At 37.8% G+C, this 19,098-nt stretch overlaps 1 protein-coding gene across 3 annotated transcripts in view; it reads left to right on the plus strand.

The window, feature by feature from the left end:
* Window positions 1-19,098, plus strand: part of ZMYM2 (zinc finger MYM-type containing 2) — a 92,870-nt gene that overhangs the window by 25,367 nt on the left and 48,405 nt on the right. For all 3 annotated transcript variants that reach the window (XM_066175833.1, XM_066175835.1, XM_066175834.1), the window contains 3 exons: window positions 848-1,133; window positions 3,957-4,122; window positions 4,936-5,148. In XM_066175833.1, coding sequence (XP_066031930.1) covers window positions 848-1,133; window positions 3,957-4,122; window positions 4,936-5,148 — 665 coding nt within the window. The remainder of the gene's footprint in view (window positions 1-847; window positions 1,134-3,956; window positions 4,123-4,935; window positions 5,149-19,098) is intronic.

The raw sequence follows: 19,098 nt of genomic DNA on the forward strand, positions 1-19,098 counted from the left end.
GGGGGATTTCTTTTCCCCCCTAGACCTGTACCTTCTGCTCCAGATCAAGATATGGGGCATGAGATCTAACATATGATCTTCATAGATGTATTTCTTTCAGAAAAAATATTTTGCTCACATTCTTGTTATGCGAGTTACTCGTATAGCAGGTTATGCTACAGAAGGGCAAAGATTACTTTGTTCCATGGTAGATTATATTCCAAAAATACAGATAGAAAAGTAGTGGAGTCTGAAACATGGGGACATGGATCTGTGTACTGCCAGAACTTAACAAAATACTATTTTCTAGGTTCATTGATTTCTACTGAGGAAGACCTATCTCTCACAACTTTGCAAGTTCACTGCTATACAGTGTAGTTCTCTGGCTGCAGGCTGGACTGGGAACCAGTTCTAGTGTTTATCACCGAGACCGGACACATGGTGCTTGTTAAAGCTTTAGAACAAAATAACTCATAAAAATTTCAGATCTAAATTTGCAGAGTTTGTCTCAAACATTGGTTTAGGATTGCTGTGTTGTCTGTTGGTCTCTTTTTTAATTGCAGTTTTGTTTGTCTGAAGATAAGATTGCCAGCTTGCAAACTCAGTGCAAGTGAATTGAAGTCTGCAAAACCTATCACTAGATATAGGATGGGACCATCAAGAAATTCGTTCATGTTCTGAAGCTTTGTAGCAATGGAGAGTGGTACCATCAAACAGGATTTTTTACATTAAGCCTGAATTTAAAATATCTTTGTTCTGTGATCATTCCCACAGGAAAATAATTTTATGACCATACATCTGTGAAAACTGTTTTGTGCATACGTATGTCTCTTGATTTACTTCTATGTTTGGATTTTTTGTCTTGAAGATTCTTGGATATCCCAGTCAGCTTCCTTTCCTAGGAATCAGAAGCAGCCAGGTGTGGATTCCTTGTCACCTGTAGCATCACTTCCTAAGCAAATATTCCAGCCTTCTGCCCAGCAACAGCCTTCTAAGCAGGTTAAAGTCACATGTGCAAACTGCAAAAAGCCTTTACAAAAGGGACAGACTGCGTATCAGCGGAAAGGATCTGCTCACCTTTTCTGTTCCACTACCTGCCTCTCATCATTTTCACACAAGCCCACTCCAAAGAAACTTTGTGTCATGTGCAGAAAGTGAGTTTTGTATTTTGTTTTACTCTAGCACCTAAATCCGGTACTGCTTAAGATTCTTATGCATGCATGAGAGTTGCTCCATTAATGATAGAAAATCTGATTATAGAAGTGCTTTTTATAGTGTTGCTTTAGTGTTTGGAAATGTTGAATTCACTGTGTCTAACAAAATAATACTAGCTTTTGAATTCAGAGTAGGGGATATTGTTTTATTGAAAGCCAGCACACTAAAAATAAATGATTTTTTTTTAAGACAAGGTGTCCAAGTTGGGGCATACCTTGTGACAAGATATACTTCATTTATAAAGTCCTTTATGGAAAAGTGGACATTGTGTTGTGTGAGAGAGCACTCATTTTTATAGATGAAGATGTAAAATTAAGAGGCTCTAAAAGGATGAGAAAGTCGTACTTGCAAGAAGCTGGAAGAAACTTTGGAGTTCTTCCACTCTTGGTCATATAGGGATAGGAATAGCCTTAGGTTTTCCCCACAAGTGGGGCAACTGGCAGTTTTGTAGCTTAAGATACCTTAAGTGGGCAGTACAGAGGGAGTAAAAAGCATAGCTAGAAGTGGCTTATTCTAAATTACTGGTTAGGTTTGACTTGTAGTTTTTCATGATTTGCCAGACTTGAAATTGCCTAAGAGAAGTCTTCTGTAATTGTGTTCTTGTAATGTAAAGTGTGCAGACTGGCTTTACTGTCTCTTTCTTTCAGTGTATTGTTTACTGAGCTTTTTGCACTTTTTCATATTCTCAGTCTGGTACATGCTGCAGTGACCCTGGGTAAAGGTTGAATTTTTGCTGAACTACAGAAGGCTTGCAATAAAGACTGCCTTTGTTAGTGTGTGCTCCAGAGAGCGTGGTTTTTGCTCAATCACAGATTTAAACTAGTGGGAAAAGTCTTCTACATCACTGTCCAGTGTGCTGGATTAATGGCTAGTATTCAGATGCAAGCCTTTGGTCTTTTTTTTTTCCTTGGCACTCAGTAAAAATAAGCTATGGAAAACATTGATGTCCTGTAAATTCATACCTTGGTACCCTGAAAACCTAGAAAATTTAAGAGATTCTAGCTTTTCTAAAATAGGTTTAAAAGCTCAAATTCTTCCCTCTACAGGGCTAGTTAAAAGTAATCCTTGGTCTTTCTATTGGATTGTTATGTGTTTGTACAGTATTTTTTTTCTTAGACATAATCTGGTGACTACCATATTCAGCTAACTGCATGATCTATAAAGATGAAAATTAGACAAATCTTTCCTGACTGAAATCATGGCTAAATGCATGTTCCCTAGCCACTTTGGAGATACTTAGGCTGTGTGTTGCAAGAGGCTAGCAACAAAACTGCCCTAAATGAAGAGGCTTTATTTTTGAATGATGAGGAAAACACCTTATTTCTAGCTTTTAAGGTTAAAGAGAATCCTTGTGAAGTCACCTTTTGAGGGTTTTTGAGGTGCTGTTAGTCTTTGCTTTTCCACCACTATGATGTTTTTACTCAATCGCAGTAAATGGAAGATAGTATATGCACTTAATTGTTCCTCTGTGGCACTGTTCCTCTGTATAACCCAACAAGAAAACTCAAAATTCTTAGGCATTTTATTATAAATCCCTTTTTTTGCATTCCTCTGAGCTCTTCTTCAACTGCATAAATAGCAAGCTCCTCAGGGCAGGAGCTCTGCTGTTGTTTTGCAGAACAGGAATGATAGCACTCCCTGACACAAATCTTAGTAGTTCTCCAAAAGGTAAGCCAAACTCTGCTGACTTCCCTTGATGGAAGAAGGCAAGCTTGCAGGTGTTTGTAGCGGGGCTGGTACAAGTTTATTTTCAAAGTGTGTCTAGGAAAACATGCATTTTTCCTGTTTTCCCCATGGTTTTTACCCATCTTAAAGCTTACAGGTATGAGTGTGTGAGGCATGTGTTTTCAAGCTGGCGATCCATATGTGCCCAATCAATTTTTTTATATATTCGGCCCATTATAATTTCCCGTGTGTCAGTAATAGGTTTTAGATTTTTGTGGGTTTTTTTGCTTTGAAGGCAAAAGAGGAGGCTTTTATTTCTTCTTACTTCTTCTAATATATGGTGTGTATTAGGCTGGGACAGTGTGAGTTTGTTTGTTTAGAACAAGGTTTATTTGATTTCAGATTACTTTTATTGATGGTTGGGTTTCTGGTTTAAGGTGTTAAGTTGGCACAATTCCATGGGCAACTGCATAAAACTGCTCAGATGCTTTGGAACTTTTAAAGGAATGATGGAATTAACTTGTAAATTTTGAATAATAGAACTTCTAGGTACATTTGTGGTAGAGTTCTAAGCTTTTTGGTTGTTTATAAGTTTGAGAAATGACAAAACTATTTTCTCTCTTCCTCTCATCCTGTCCTGAGGTTAATACTGGAAATGGTGGAGGTACCTACATATGGTCCAATTTAGTGCTTTTTATTATAAATCTGAATTTTTTATATGAAACTTACATATGTCTTTTGTGTAAAAGAAAAAGCTATTATAAAATGGCTAGTTCAAATTTGCTGTGTTAGTTTTTGTATAAAATGAGTTTCCCATAACTGCATTTAATGCTGCATTAGTACTGCCTAGTTTTAGAATAATTTAATGGGAAAAAAAATAACTCAAAGCTAAAGGAAAAAAGGTTTTACACAGTAAAGACTTACTTAGAGTAGTTGTAAAAATATTACCAAACTTAGTATTCATCCTGTGATTAACAACTTCACATCAAAAAACTGTTTTGAAATGTAAGCCTGGAGAGGAAGAATGAATCTTATAATGTGTGAAGTGTTCTTGTATACATAAGTTTTTAAAAAAATATTATTATTTTTTATTTCAGAGATATAACAACAATGAAAGGTACCATTGTTGCTCAAGTAGATTCGAGTGAGTCTTTCCAGGAGTTTTGCAGTACATCATGTTTATCCTTCTATGAAGATAAACAGAATCCCTCAAAAGGAGCCTTGAATAAATCAAGATGCACAATCTGTGGTAAACTAACTGAGGTCTGGTTGACTGTTTTTTGTCTTTCTCAATAATGACATGTTAATAGGTTATATACTGAAATAAGAGAACTGAAAAGAAGAAAATGTAAAATCTTCGGTATTTTGAGATACTAAAACGTGCAGTCTTAATATTCACAAAGAGCAGCTGAAGGAAGAAAGTATTCTAAGAGGTTGATACTTGTTTCAGAAACTTGAAGTGCCTTTTGCTGATAATATGTTCTATGAGGCATAGAATCCCATAATTGTAACCTAGATCTCTCACATAAAAGAATTGGTGATGAAAAAATGTCAAGATCCACTGTATTGCCTATTTTTTTACTATTAGGTTTTTAAAGGTAATGCAGATGGTTTTAGAGAGTGTAGAATATGTGTAGTTTTAAATTCTCGTAAATTTATTTATTCTCGTGTATTTATTTTTGATGCCTTCTTGATTACTGAGCTCAGGCTACAGCTGGTTCAGGCTACTGCTTTACACAGCATATTGTCTGGCCAATCTTCATACGCCAGTTTCTTTACCTGTAGATTTATCATTTTATAAATTTGCATAAATTTCCACTCTACTCTCATATGCAGTTACCACATCCTTCCCTCTGATCTTTCCTTCCAGGCTAAAGGGTAGATGAGTTTAAGAATGTTTTCCTAGAGCTTTGGAGATAACAGAAACATTCCTTTCTGCTTGCATATTTCATGGTCATTTCAGATTTTTAAATAGTGAGATAGTTTTTTGAATGTGAGACTTCTGGTTGATCTGCTAGTTTCAGGCAACTTTGTGCTTGTCTAGTGATAGAATACTTTTTTATTTTTATTTTTTAGATTCGTCACGAAGTTAGCTTTAAAAATATGACTCATAAGCTGTGCAGTGACCATTGCTTCAATAGATACAGGATGGCAAATGGTTTAATAATGAATTGCTGTGAGCATTGTGGGGAGTATTTGCCCAGTAAAGGAGCTGGAAACAATGTCCTTACTATTGATGGTCAGCAGAAAAGATTCTGCTGTCAGAACTGCCTTGGTGAATACAAGCAGGTAACGACTTCTTTACCTATAAATTGAAATTAAATAAACATTAATAGTTCCTAAGTTTATGCTGTTACTAATAGCATGGGTTTACTTCTCCTAAGAACACATAAGTAACAAAAACTTCTAAAAATTGAAATAATGCCGGTGAGAAAAAACTATCTGGAATGGACCTTTTACTACTGTCTCTTTTTGATGTTGCTGTAATAGCGATACCTGTTCATTACTAATGAAAGTGTAATTGAAATTAAATTTTGTTCATTTCTATTTTTTCTGTTGGTTGTATCTGAAGTATAGTAATAGCAAGCACACCACACAGGCTTTACTGGTCCTTAAGTTATGGGGTGTTTTTAATATAAAAGCTCACTTGTATGCAGTTGAAACATTAAAAAATACGCAGAACATGCAGATTGGACATTGCTGTGAGAAGGCTCTAACTGGTGACAGTTTGGCTGTGTACTTGCACTGTGTCTCATCTCCATTGTACAGCACAGGATTCAAAATACTGTTACTTTCATCCTTCCATATGTTAAGTTTTATGCTTTCATTTTATTTACTTGGTTTGTTTTACGTTTATTTTTAAGACTGTTAAGATAGTAGTAATTGTATTTAAAAATACTTCCAAATCAAGAAACTTGATGTTAAAATCTTTTACGTTTTGCAGAGCCAGCTTAGTTCTGAACTGTTGCTAATGCTGGCTAAAAGGTTTAAATGTTAATCACAGGATTTATAGTATAATAGGATAGCTTTGAAATACTAAATATTTCAGGGGAGGATATATAATATGAGGATTTTGGGGAGTTCTGTTATTTGGGTTCTTTTGCTTGGTATGTTCTGCTCTGAGTTTATAGGGGTAGTGTTCTGACAGTGCTGTTTTACTAGCAAGAAATTTGTTTCTGATTTTGAGACGCACACTTGAATATGTGAGTGGCCCCAGCACTGCACATTGCTTGGGGCTCATTCTTCATCTCTTCCCATTTTTAAGAAACCAGTGGTCCAAGAGAAGAGGCATTACAGTGCTGTGTTGTAAAGTTCTTTAACGTACATCATGTGTGCTTGTATTTTCTCACTGGATGCTGAGCTCTGATGCTTCTGGGGATGACTGTTCTGTGTGTGAAGAGCAAAGCTGGAAACGTGCGTATGTAAACAGCCTAACTGGAAACGTAACATGAGCGTTATTTTTTTGCCACAGCTGTACCAAAAGGGACAGGATAGGTTTTCAAGCTACTAAAAATATAGGCATGCCCAGAAGCCATGAAAAGACTTGAAGAAGCGTTGAATACTGACTGTCTCTTGAAGAAGCAAAAGTGCAGGAGATTAACTTTGAAATGAGACATTCCCACACAACCAGTATAACTTACACTGCACATGGAATTGTGAAATGAACATGGAATTTTGAGGTTCAATGACAAAATTTGTACTTTAATCACAGAACATACTGTATTTGTTTACATATTGTTGTATTTTGTGTTTAGATATGTGTTTGAGAATGAGAAGAGTATGGGTAGCAAGTTGCGCGTTCTGGTTTAATTTGGGGAGGTGGAGCAGTTTGCAGTACCAAGAATCTTCACAAGTAGTGTCAAGTTGTTGCATTATTGTGAGAACCTTTAAAATTGAGACACATTGTTTTGGTTCATTCACTTCTAACAGCAGATTTTATGCAAGCAAGTTCTTAATTCCTTTATCAAAAGATGTGTTACTGTGCAACTATAATGGGCTGTGAGAAGCCTAATTTGAGTATTTGTGTGCATCTGTTTTGGAATAGTGTAATTCTTAACTGGTAGGTCTCAGATATTCATGGAGTGTAAGGAGTTCGGGGTATTATTAAGAGAAGCTCTTAAGGGAAAATGCTATGTGACCGACCAAGTACCTTTCTGTTACAGAGTAACGACACCAGCGGATAAGGAAAGGACTATAGATGTTGTTTATCTGGACTTTTGTAAAGCCTTTGGCATGATCCCCCACAATGTTCTTCTCTCCGAATTGGAAAGTGATGGATTCAACAGGTGGACTGTTAGGTTGGATGGTTGCATCTAGAGGGGTGGTGGTCAGTGATTCAGAGTCCCAATAAATGTTGCTGACAAGTGGTGTCCCTCAGGGGTCCATGTTTGGACAGGTGTTATTTCATGTCTTCATTAATTAATAGACAAAGGCACCAAGTGCATCCAGAGCAAGTTTGGAAATGACATCAAGATGATGGTGCACTGACTAACCTGAGCAATGGGATGCCATCCAGAGGGACTGGATAAGCCTAATGTGAGTGCATGGCTGAGATCAGCCATGTCAAAGGCTTCACAGAAGTCCAGATAAAGGACAAAGACTAAGTGCAGGGTGCTGCAGCTGTCTTGGGGCATCCCCCAGTGTCTGTACGCACCGGGAAATTAACAGATGGAGAGCAGCCCTGCTGGCAAGGACTTGGAGGTGCTGGTGGATGAGGCTGGACATGAGGTGTCAGTGTGCACTCACAGCCCAGAAAGCCAAACGTGTCCTGGGCTGCATCCAAAGCAGTGTGGGCAGCAGGGCCAGGGATGCCCCTCTGCTGAGACCCCACCTGCAGTGCTGCATCAGCTCTGGGCTCCCAGCACAGGGAGAACCTGTTGGAGTGGGTCCAGAGGAGGGACACTGAGATGATCAGAGGGCAGGAGAACCTCTCCTGTGAAGGAGAACTGAGGAAGTTGGGGTTCGGTGTGGAAAAGAGAAGGCTTCAGGGTGAACTAACTGTGAGCTTCCAGTAACTGAAGGGAGCTTACAGGAATGATGGGACAAGACTATTTACCAGTACGATAGTACTATTACTATTTAGTGGTGGGAGAAGGGGAAATGGGTTTAGATTTAAAGAGAGTAGGTTTAGATTAGATCTTAGGAAAAAAAAACTACTGTACAGGGTAGTGAGTCACTGGAACAGGTTTTTCAGGGGAGTTGTAGATGCCCTGTCCTTGAAAGTGTTCAAGGCCAGGTTGAACGGGGCCCTGGGCAGCCTGGACTCATGGAAGGTGTCTCTGACCATGGCAGAGGGGATTGGAACTAGGTGACCTTCCAATCCAGACCATTCTCTGAGTATATCAAAGTCAAGCTATAAAAGTGGAAGTTCTTCGAGTGTACGCTGTAGGTGTCCGAAGTTGCTTAGGACACAAATCATTGAGAATACTTAGTTGATAGAATATTTAGGTTTGTAGTTTATTTAGGTTTTTTAAGCTGAGTATGTTCAAGGAGTTCTAGTTTTTTAGAAAAGAAGTTTAGAAATAAAATGTCACTGACAACCCACTGGGCCACAGTTGGTAAATTATGGGTTTTGTTCAGTTGTAACAGTGTTTCCTTGAAAGTTACTAGATCTTGCTTTAAGGGAGAAGTGCTGAAGCAGAGATTTTTGGGGAGAGTCATTATTGCATACTGAAATAAACTTAATTAAAGAAATAATACAGAAAAAGTTAATGTCATTTGATTCCAGGATTGTGTTGTACAACTAATTATTGTGTGTCACCTAAGAGTTTTAGCAAATGTTTTCTTACAAACAGTTGTAAAATAAATAGGTCTTACTGGTATGAGCTTTGTATTAAGCAGTTTATGTTGTACATGTCATACAACTATCAATATTGCTATACATTTGTAGTAGTAATAAATGAAAACTCCGTATTACTTGTACGTATCTATATACTTAATCACAGTTTTAAAAAATAAATATTACACTGATTTGAACCCAATTTTTCAATAAGTCATCATGAACTTCTTTTTCTTATTTTTTTGGAATGAAAAAATTAAACTTGTGGGTAATAAAAATTACAGTGGCTCTCAGAGTGACAAGTAATTGGATTTCTGCAAGTAATCCATCTCCTGCAAAGTGTCTTTCCTCTGCTTCAGACTGTTCCTGGGAGTAAGAAGCAGTGTTGCTCCTGGGATAGAGAGAATACATTTTTTCTCAAATGTCATACGTCACCTTTCAAGGTGATGGATGCACTTAGCTTCCTATGTACCAGTTTTAGAACTTGCTTTAAAAATGACCATACATAATCTTTAATATTGCATTAAGTGTCTTGATTTTCTGCAAGGTCATTGTTGTTTTTTTTTCTTTCCTAAAACTTTAAGTTATTGCCAAGCTTAGGTGTCTTTTAGTATTAAAAAGTTATTAAATAGAAATAAATTTCTGAAATAATTAAAAATAACAAATAGGCATAACATAACTCATGCTCACTGTATATATATGCAAGAGCAAGTTAATTTCTCTATGACACAACAGTCATTTGTCAAGACAGCTGTGCAAGTCAAGCTTTTTAAAAAAGATAAAACTGATAAAATAGTTTCTCAAATAAGATGTGTGACAATTTAGATAAATTGTGAGAACAAAACTAATTGCAAGTGCTTAAATTTTTTAAAACCTGAAGATGATGATTACCGCTAGATTATGCACTCCAGCTGTTGCATTGACGTTCAAACTCTTCACATGTAGAGGGTCAAGAGGAACTTAAAGAATGACCCTAAACAGAATGCAAAAAAACCCAAACAAACCACACTAGAAGAGAATGAAATTAAATCTGAACAGGAGCTGAGTAAAATTGTTACTGTACAAACACTGAAATACCTTATTTCTTTGAGCAGATATTTTGTATAGTTAAAATGAAAATGTAAGCATTTAAAAAATCACTTTAGTGATCCATTGGAAAATTATTTGTGCAGTAAATTGGAAGTAACCTCAAATGTGCCTGTCATAAAGATGTTAACCACACGCAGCACATACCTAGATTTTTTCAGAATTTTTGTTTCTGCTACTATTGCATGTTTTCTGTGTCCACAAAATTAGTTAACTTCCTTTTCAAAGTACTTCCCATGTTTGTGTCTTGGTTTGCTGGATTTTGGTACAGGCTTGACAGCCTTGTTTTAAGAAGCAAGTGGAATATCCTGTGACTTTATGACTTAGCTTGTGTAACCAACCATACCTTTTAATTTTGAGCTTTTCCAACTAAGCTAAAGCAGCAACTGCGTCTGCTTCCTTGCCTGATCACTCCATGGTGTTCTTTATTCTACCAAGAAAGTATTTAATGCCTTGCTCGTTAAAAATGTTCCTTTTTTCACTTTGCTTCTATAACTAAAGTTCTTCTTAAAATGTGACCTGGGATTTACTTGCTTTAGGGGATTCTTGAGGTGATGATCTTCATCTACTGCCATAAAGGAAGTGGGGGGGGAAGGGGTGGTGGGAAAGGAGCTGTAGCTATTTCTTCATAGCCTTTTCGATAGCTCTGGACAGAAGTGATACTGAATGAATGCAAGCCAAACCAGCGTTTTTCTAGTTGGAGAGGATGCTTGCTGTGTCTTTTCATCGAATGGAAAAACTTTCAATACTGAATAAAAGTGCATTTAGTTACTTCTTGATTAGATGAAGACTTACTACTGAACATGCTTCAAGACTAACAAGGCTGTGCCATGTCCCTAAGCTATTCACTTACAAGCAATAGAAAAAAGCACCCTAGTCAGTTGTGTTTCCTTGTTCAGTTTCTGCTCTTTGCCAAGGAACTGCTTTTGTGAAACTCTTGAAACTCATTTGCTATTTTATCCTGTGCTGGGGTTTAAGAGCCTTCACTGTACACGATAATATGCATATCAGTTCTGCAGCTAGCAATTAATTGCTTACACAGACTTTGTACTTAGCCTCATAATATGTATTGTTATCTACTGGTTTAAATATCACCAAATGCTGTGATAGAATGTCCTGTCACTTGGCATTTCAGTGGAAGCATGTAGGGTTTTCAGCTTTGTCTTGTGTCTTGTCCCATGCAGGGTCTGGATTTTTTTCCGTGCTTCTTTGCTGTTAAGACAGGGTGTCCTTTTGGTCTTCCTTTTTATCCTTGATATTACAATGAACTACAAAATCTACCACTTGCCGCTGTTGTTACTGTTTTATAAACTCTCACTTCCGAGTTTCAAGAAAGAGTAAGTACTCTTGACAAAGTCAGTAATTGCTAGAGTTGAACAGCCCACTTACATTAAAATGTGGAAAATTACTGATTTTTTTCTTTTAAAGTTCTGGTCACTTTTCAAGAGAAGTTCTGTGGTTTCAGCCAGATCAAACTGTGGTTTAATAGTGGGGTTTCTTCCTTGTACACTAAACCACTTCTGTTTAGTTCAGGTAATACTCAGTTTGGTATTAAGTAATCTCTGGTAATACTGTTGTCTCATACTACGCACACTTCTGCAAATGGAGATAGCTAGATGTTTTTCATCCCATCTAACATGGTTAAAAGACAGAAATCTTTATTATACCTAGGTTAATAATTTCCTCTTTCTTCCTGCTTAGTGATATGGGGAGGTTTTTTGAGACCTCTTGGTGTTTATGACCCCAAGCTTCTTGCATCTCTGATGCAAATTGAGTCCTAGAAACTATCCTGTTCTACTTTTTCTATTACTGTTTTACTCCTGCTTTCTGGAACCATTTTTTTGGCCATTTCTTTTTCAAATGTCTGTCTCCCAACTGTAGAATTTGCTGCTCTTCGATAAAAACTATGTTACCAGATTCCTTAGACATCTGAATATAGTTCATCATAACTGTTCAGAATACTATTATGTAGATATTTTAGAGGATGAAATCAGATGGGTCCATCAGAAATGTTAAAATGGCTTTGTTGTTCTGAAGAAAACTAGTCATAGGGCAGTCAAGTGTGAGGTGTCAGTTGTGTGGGAGCACAGGAGGTTCTTGGAAAGAGGAAGCAAGGAGGTGGCATGACTAGGTGTCATAGTTATGATAGATGTAACCGCATCCATGCACTGGTGTACCTGGAGTAATTAACTGGGTGGGATTGAGGGCAGGAGAGAAAAGGCAGAACAGAAACAGCTGAAACATTCAGTTCATGTGGAAGTAACTTGCTTTTTGAGGCAGATGTTTTCAGCTCTGCTTTTCTCAGAGACAGGAAGACAAATGTCTTGAGAGTGGGAACAAAATGAGCAAAAAGACAGAATGCTGGCAGTTGGGAGATGCCAAGGAAAAGTACTGGACAAGTTATCAATTTAGCTGTTTGCAGACTTCAACTGATGGAATGTAGACATACATCACTTAGTGTTCAAGGCCCACAAAAGCAATTGCTTTATCTCTTGCTCTTAGGACTTGGGCAAATGCTTTTGTGGAAGAGTTTGCAGTTGTTATTCTTGGGGGAGAAATGATTTGGATGCAGTATTTTAAGAGAAATTAAATTATACAGGTTCTTCTTTCTTTGCTGTTACAGATTCTGCTAATACCTGGTTCTTTTCTTAGACATGCATGTTGCCTCTGGATCCATGAGACCATCCATTAAAATGAATTTGAAGTAGTTTAGCTGCTATTTTGTTGGTCACCTCACCTTTCTGAGGGATCTCTGTTACCATAGAATTCCATGTAGCAAGTGTATCTGCTTTTCTACTTATAGAAAATGTTTTCTTCTTTTCTGTTTGAACACAGGCGTACTATGTTTCTGTCCTGGAATTTCCTGGTGTTTGTCTTAATTCTAATCCAAACCTCTTATTCCATAAAGCTACCAGGGAGGTTTGCCTGGATTGAGAGGTATTTAACAGTCTGTTTTACCATGGAGTTTTAACTTCAAAGCATTTCCTTTAACTGGAAGCAGATCTTGGGGCTGCTGCATAGCACTGTAGCAATCAGCTGCTGTTGTGGTATTTTGTGTTGACTGGCCCTTGCATGGGAGAAGTTGTAGGAAGAATGCTCTCTTACACTGCTGGCATGTCCTTCATTATGCTCTCTTAGCCTTGTCAAGGCCTGTGAAGCAGATGATAATCCTTTCTTTTCAGTTAAGAATAAAAGTGTCTAGCACAGATGTCCAGATTCAAGGCAGTAATAGCTTTATTGAAGTACTGATGCAGTCAGGAGGTTGAAGAGCAGAGGCTTTTGTTAGTTTCAGTTGTGAACAGAAATGAGGCTTCTGATATGCCATGAAGTTATGGTATTGCTCTGACAATTATTTTCAAGTTTGATCTTTATTCTTTGCAGGGTACATGCAACAAGAGCTCTAGACTTCAGCTTACACGATCCTTTCAGTAACTTGTAATGAAAGGTCAAGATTCCTTCTAAAGTCGTAGTTGCTTATAGTGGCAAGAATAAAAATTCCTCAAAAACACTCTAAGTGAATTTTATTTCCAGGAATTAGTATTTATGTTGAAACAATTCCTTTAGTTCTGGAATATGTCACATTCAACTGCTTTGTCTTGCATTTTGATAGCTGCTTTCGTAGTTGCCTATTTGAGTTGAACACTGTCCTAGTGAAGAGATGGAATATTTGAAATATATCTAGAACTAGTGACTTGCAGGAGTTTTCATATCACATTTTTAATATCTGTTACCTGTCATGAGATCCCTATCATGAAACAGACCTTCTAGAATTAAGTCTCTAAGGATGTACAAAGAGTCATGAAAGAAGGAATGAGTTTAGAATTAAATATAATGAGAAGAATATTCAGGCTTTTTCATCCACCATAGACTTTGTGCTTTGGAAGAGGTTGGATTTGCAATATAATCTAGCCAAAATTAGGTCATCTCAATGCAGAATCTAGATGGAGTAGTGAAGGGGAGTTTTAGTCAGACTACTGTGCATCAAGCTTCCCCTCAGAGGGCCTTTATTCTCTTGGAATTTTTCTTCTGGATTAGCTTAGTTTATTTGTATTTGGTTATTGTTACAGTTCAGGAGGGCTCATGTAACAACGCTTAAAACTCGGAGTCGGTTCTTCGGAGGGTTTGTAGCAAAGTTTATTGAGAGACAGATTCTTCTTATACAGTGTTTGGTACAATAGATAGGACTGGTCCTTTAGGGCACCACCTTTTTGTAAACATCTCTACCAGTAAACAAGTTGGAAAAACACCAGATGTCAGGAGCGGGATAGCTACAAGATTGGTTTGGGTTCCTCATTATGATTTCCCAGGCCAGACTGAGAGAGTTCTGTTTTTGGCTTTCCCACAGGCTTCAAGCTTCTTGCCTGGAGCCAAAGAATCCATGTTCTGACCACTGTCAGTTCCCACACTTGGTAATCGATACAGTTTTCTTTACTAATTTGATTGTGTTTTAACTTCAATTTTACTTGAAATTACAGTCTTCAAATGTGCATATTTTTATAGGATGCTGTAGATGTAAATTGGCACTTGGGAAGAAAATGCTTGATACTTTGTCTTGCAGATTGGTTTTGTGTTCATTTCATCTTGGAAGGAAACTTGAAGCTGTAGCTAGTTGACTGTGCAGGTTTTGTCTAGAGGCATTTTTTTCTACTGTTGAAATACCATGGGGAGCACAAGATGAAGGTAATACTTGATCTGAAATGGAAGATAATTGCCAAGAAAACAGCTTTGGAGAAAAAGGCTTGGGTGTCCCGGTGGAGAAGCTGAACTCAGGTTAGGAGTGTGCCCTTGCAGCAAAGATGGCCAGCTGGGTCCTGGATTGTCTCATAAAATGTCTGACCTCTGGAGGTCATCTGGTGCACCCCCAGCTCAAACAGGGTCACCTGGAGCAGGTCCTCCAGGACTACATCTGTTTGAGGTTTTGAGTATCTCCAAGGATGCGGACTCCCTACCTTATGTGGGCAACCTGTTGCTATATAAGCAAGAGTACAGCCAGCAGGACAGGGGAGGTGATTCTTGTGCCCCACACTGTCCCCCATCCTTCTGCTCTTGAGACTGCACCTGGAGTACAATGGCCAGTTTTGGATTTGACAGAATGAAAGGTATTGTCATACTGATGGAAGTTCAGTGGAGAGCTACCAGTTTGCTGAGATGGCTGGAGTACCTGATGTAGTAGGACAGGTTCAGGAGAGGTTACTGTGTTCAACCCTGAGAACCCTACAGCGGGATGAGTTAGCTAATGGGAGGAGACTGAAGAAGACAAACTCTAAGAAGAGTAGAGCAGTGGAAGGAAAAAAGGCGAGAGACAACTTGAAAACAAGGGGAAACTTACGTAGATAAAGAAACAGGTGGTTTGGTTTTTGTTTTTTGTTGCTGTGTGTTGGTTGGTTGATCTTTTTTGTAGGTTTTGTTTTGGTTTTTTTCTCTCCTATAAGGATGGTGAAATCCTCCTGAAGGGTTTTGGAGTGCTTGTCCTTGGGGATGCTCAAATTTGACTGGACAAGATCCTTAGCAAACACCTCTGGACCTGCTTTGAGCAGGCGGCTGCACTTGACCTCAGGAGGTCTCCTCTAGTCCATATGATTCTGTGATTTTGTTCTTCTGAAACAAAGAAGGAAGCAGTGATTTTTAAAATAAAGACTCAAAATTCTGCATTTTGTGTTCCCTCTTAGTCACTAGTGAAGATTTTGGTATTTTGTTCTGGTTTTCCTCTGCCAGTGAAGATCTTTTTGTGTCCTGCCATGAAATATCAATAACATTGACACAGCTTTAATGTTTTCCTTGATTTTTTTTTTTTAAACACCCGCTTTTCCTTGAGGGTGGTTAAAAAATTAAATATGTACTGTAGTAAGAACCTGAGAAAGCTGTCATCACAGTTCTCAAGAGGGATTGAAACTCCTGCAGTGATGTCAGTGGGCGTACATGGAAGAGTAAGGCCAGGGCAGGAACTTAGGATATTTTCCTCTAAGCATTCTCTTAGCTTCTGACTCTTTAGAGGTCAGGGCATCCCTTGAACCTGATGCAATGTTCCTATATGCTATTACTGGCAAATCTCTTCCATTAGTGTTTGTTCAGTCTCCTTATGAATGCATGCAAACAGTGTTTCCACCCATGATTCTCTTTGGTAAGAGGTTCTGCTGACCTGGTGTTTGTTACATGAAGAGCTGTCTCCTGTTTATTTTCAAATTTCCGTTGATACTCATGTGATTTGGCGTAGTTGTTTATATTAGAAAATACACTGAGCAGTTGATCCATAGTGCCCTGCATAATACCATTTTTGGTTCTGTCATTATTTTCCCATTGTTTCCAGGCCAAAAATCCTTACCTCAGAAGAATGCTTTGACCCTCTCTATTACAGTAGCTCTCCTTTATTTTAGTGAATCTTCTGTGTGTTTATGGCAGCTAGAAGGGTACTTCGAGAGAAAGGATTCTCAAATGTTACTTTTTCCACGGAATGAAGTTAATACTGCAGGTTCTTAGAGATGAAGGAGATTATGTTGGGAAGATTTGAGAGTAGAAATATAAGTTAGCTGAGAAACTTGATAGTCTCATCTGGAAATTTCATGCTTATGAACAGAAAAGCACTCTTGGTTTGCATTATGGGTATTCAAAAACATTGGAACTATAGTGAGGCTCTCTGTTGGTGTTGTCAGTGGAGGAAGTTGTTGAGTTAGACCCTTAAAAATAAATTTTTGAGACACGTGTAAGAGTGATTGAATACTTCGAGGTATGCATTAGTCTTTTTTTAACAATACTGTGGTACTCCTTGAGGGTTTTTTTGAATGGTTTTATTATTTGAACTTGGAAGTTCAGGGAGTCCTGGAAAGAGTAATAAAAATTCAAGAAAAAATGTTTAGCGTGAGGGAGATGATGATTACAACATCTTAGGAGCAATACATTTAAGGAAGGTTTGGGCCTTCTAATTTTCTTTTTTTCTCCATGCCCTATCTTCTTCACTCATATAACAATATGTTTAAATTTCTAATAATGCAGAATTGCTCAAATATTCTTTTAAGTTGTTACTACAAGAATAACATGACGGCTTTGTTATTATAGTTTTGCTCCTACCCACAAAATCTTCTGCACTGTTGGCATGTTTTTTGGATATTCTTATTCTTTGTAGTCTTGATAAATTAGATCTAGGTTTGCTAGATTATTACTAGATAGGAATAAAAAATTTTCTTGCTTTAAAATTTGAAAGAGATGGGATGAAGTCAGTAAACAACTCCAGTATTTTGAAGATGTATGAAATTCAAAAGTGATTGACATGCTGTTGCACTGTTCTTGGTGTGCATGATCCTTTCTTGATATCACCTAAATGATGAGATATTTGAGATGCTGGTTAGCAAAAGCTATTTCAAGGAATTTTTGTTGAAACATACAGTTTGCTGACACAATGAATTTTTTTCCCTTTATGCCCTAATCCATTTACTATGAACTTATTTATTAAAACTTATACTTTTGTCATGCTGTTTCTTGAAGTCACTGTAGCCTCTGTTGAATTTCTCTTTTGGATATGGGACTTGTGAAAGTTTCATTTGCCTGTGCATTTTTTGCTGACTATATTGCTGAATGCTCTTCATAAAGTTGTTTGCCAGCATATTTGCATCAATGCTTCTAGATTTACATTTTGGTTTATTCTGGAGCTACCAAGGCTATTTGTGGAAGCTGATCTTTTTATGGTGGTTGTCTGTTAAGCACTTTCCAAGAAATCAAGTCCTTCTTAAATTGTAGCCTCCTGTATTACTAGTAACATAACCCAGAGTTTTCTGGATGCCCTGCTTTTGTTTCTTAGCCTGCCAAAGGAGATGAATGTGTAGCAGCAGAATAGCTCCAACTCACAGAACAACACACCCGATACATTTTGGTCTTGGTACTAAGTGCCAATTTTGTCAATATTGTGGCTGATTAGGAAGATAACCAAGTTGAAAAGATAATGGGTAACAAGTTTAAAGATAAATGGAAAAAAGTTAAAACAGTAAGGAAATAACCTAGAGTCCTGTTTTATACCCTCTCTAGGTAGGAGCTTGATATCTTGAAGGTTTCATCCAAAGGTTTCATCCAAACAGCTTGTAAAAATTGTGAAGTTGTGTGGAAATTTTGCTGGTGTCTGCAAGTTGCTACATCTGATTTGTGTCACAGGCGTGTGGATTTATATGTTTCTATGCGGATGCTCTTAGTTTAGGAAAGATGACGTTATAAACCCATAAATTTCATCTCTAGCTATCTGTAAGACTAGATTTAACTAGTTTTCAAATTTGAGTACTAAAAAATAGGAAGAGCAAAGATATCCTCTGAAGCTTCTCTCACTCTGAGTGAAGTGAAGCACTTACGAAATGTGCTTTGCCTTTCCTTCCCCTTTCCATCCTTGAAAATAGGAAACAGGAGAAAGGGCGCCAGAATAATTTCTTTAGAAGGGAAGAGATCTTAAGTGCCTAAGTGATGATTTTCTAATACTTAATAAGGCAGGAGTCTGTCTAGTAGGAGGCCCATCATTTTTGGTGAGGAATTTTCTCTATCACTGTCAAGACCACAATACTATTTCTATGGGCAGAGAAGGTGTCTAGATACTTTTTTCTGAAACTTGTTTTATCATGGCTTGAGATACTTGCCTGACATTGGCATATGTAATATATGTAGCACATCAGAATTACTGATTTTGGATGTTGACTATGTCATTGGTATTTCTGCTCTGTGCAGCTTTTTCTGCGCTTTTTATAGAACGTTTGTTCCATTCTGTGGAGAACTGTTGATGGACTGACTGCTCTGTTGAGAGATGTCAAAATCGAGTCTGTTATCAGGTTCATGGAGTCACAGTTCAGCATAGAAACTCTGCAGTGTGTTCCTCCTGCCTGAAGGATTGGAGATACAATTTTTTTCCCCCAAAGTTTATTTATTCTTCATAACTTCTTTGCTGTGCAGGTGACTGCACAATGGAACAGATTGCCCAGGGAAGTTTTGGAGTCTCCCTCACTGGAGATATTCATGAACCATCTGGGATGCAATCCTGTGCAATGTGCTCTAGGAAGAAGTAGAGGGAAATAGAGTTGCTTCAAACTCTTCAACTCAGCACAACTTGTTGCATACTCTTACCACAGTTCAGTTTGCAGACGGTGGGGTTTGAGATGGAATTGAGATGTTTTGGTCTGTTTGAGATTTTTGAAGGGGGCTGTGTGTATGTGTGTGTCTTTACACAGAAGGTTAGTTTTAGCTGGCTTTTCCCCAGGAGTAAAAGACCCTAGTTCAGCAACCGTAGTGCTAAAGGCTCTTGAGATGTCGATCAGGAGAGTTAATATAAGAAGGATCTGATGAGGGAGCAGATGACAGAAATAAAATTTCTCCTTTGTGTTTTTTTTTTTTTAAGACCATAATTTAAG

Source organism: Chamaea fasciata, unplaced genomic scaffold, assembly GCF_029207755.1.
Source record: "Chamaea fasciata isolate MVZ Bird 193981 ecotype frontalis unplaced genomic scaffold, bChaFas1.0.hap1 SCAF_2, whole genome shotgun sequence".
In the NCBI taxonomy this organism is placed as follows: domain Eukaryota; kingdom Metazoa; phylum Chordata; class Aves; order Passeriformes; family Sylviidae; genus Chamaea; species Chamaea fasciata.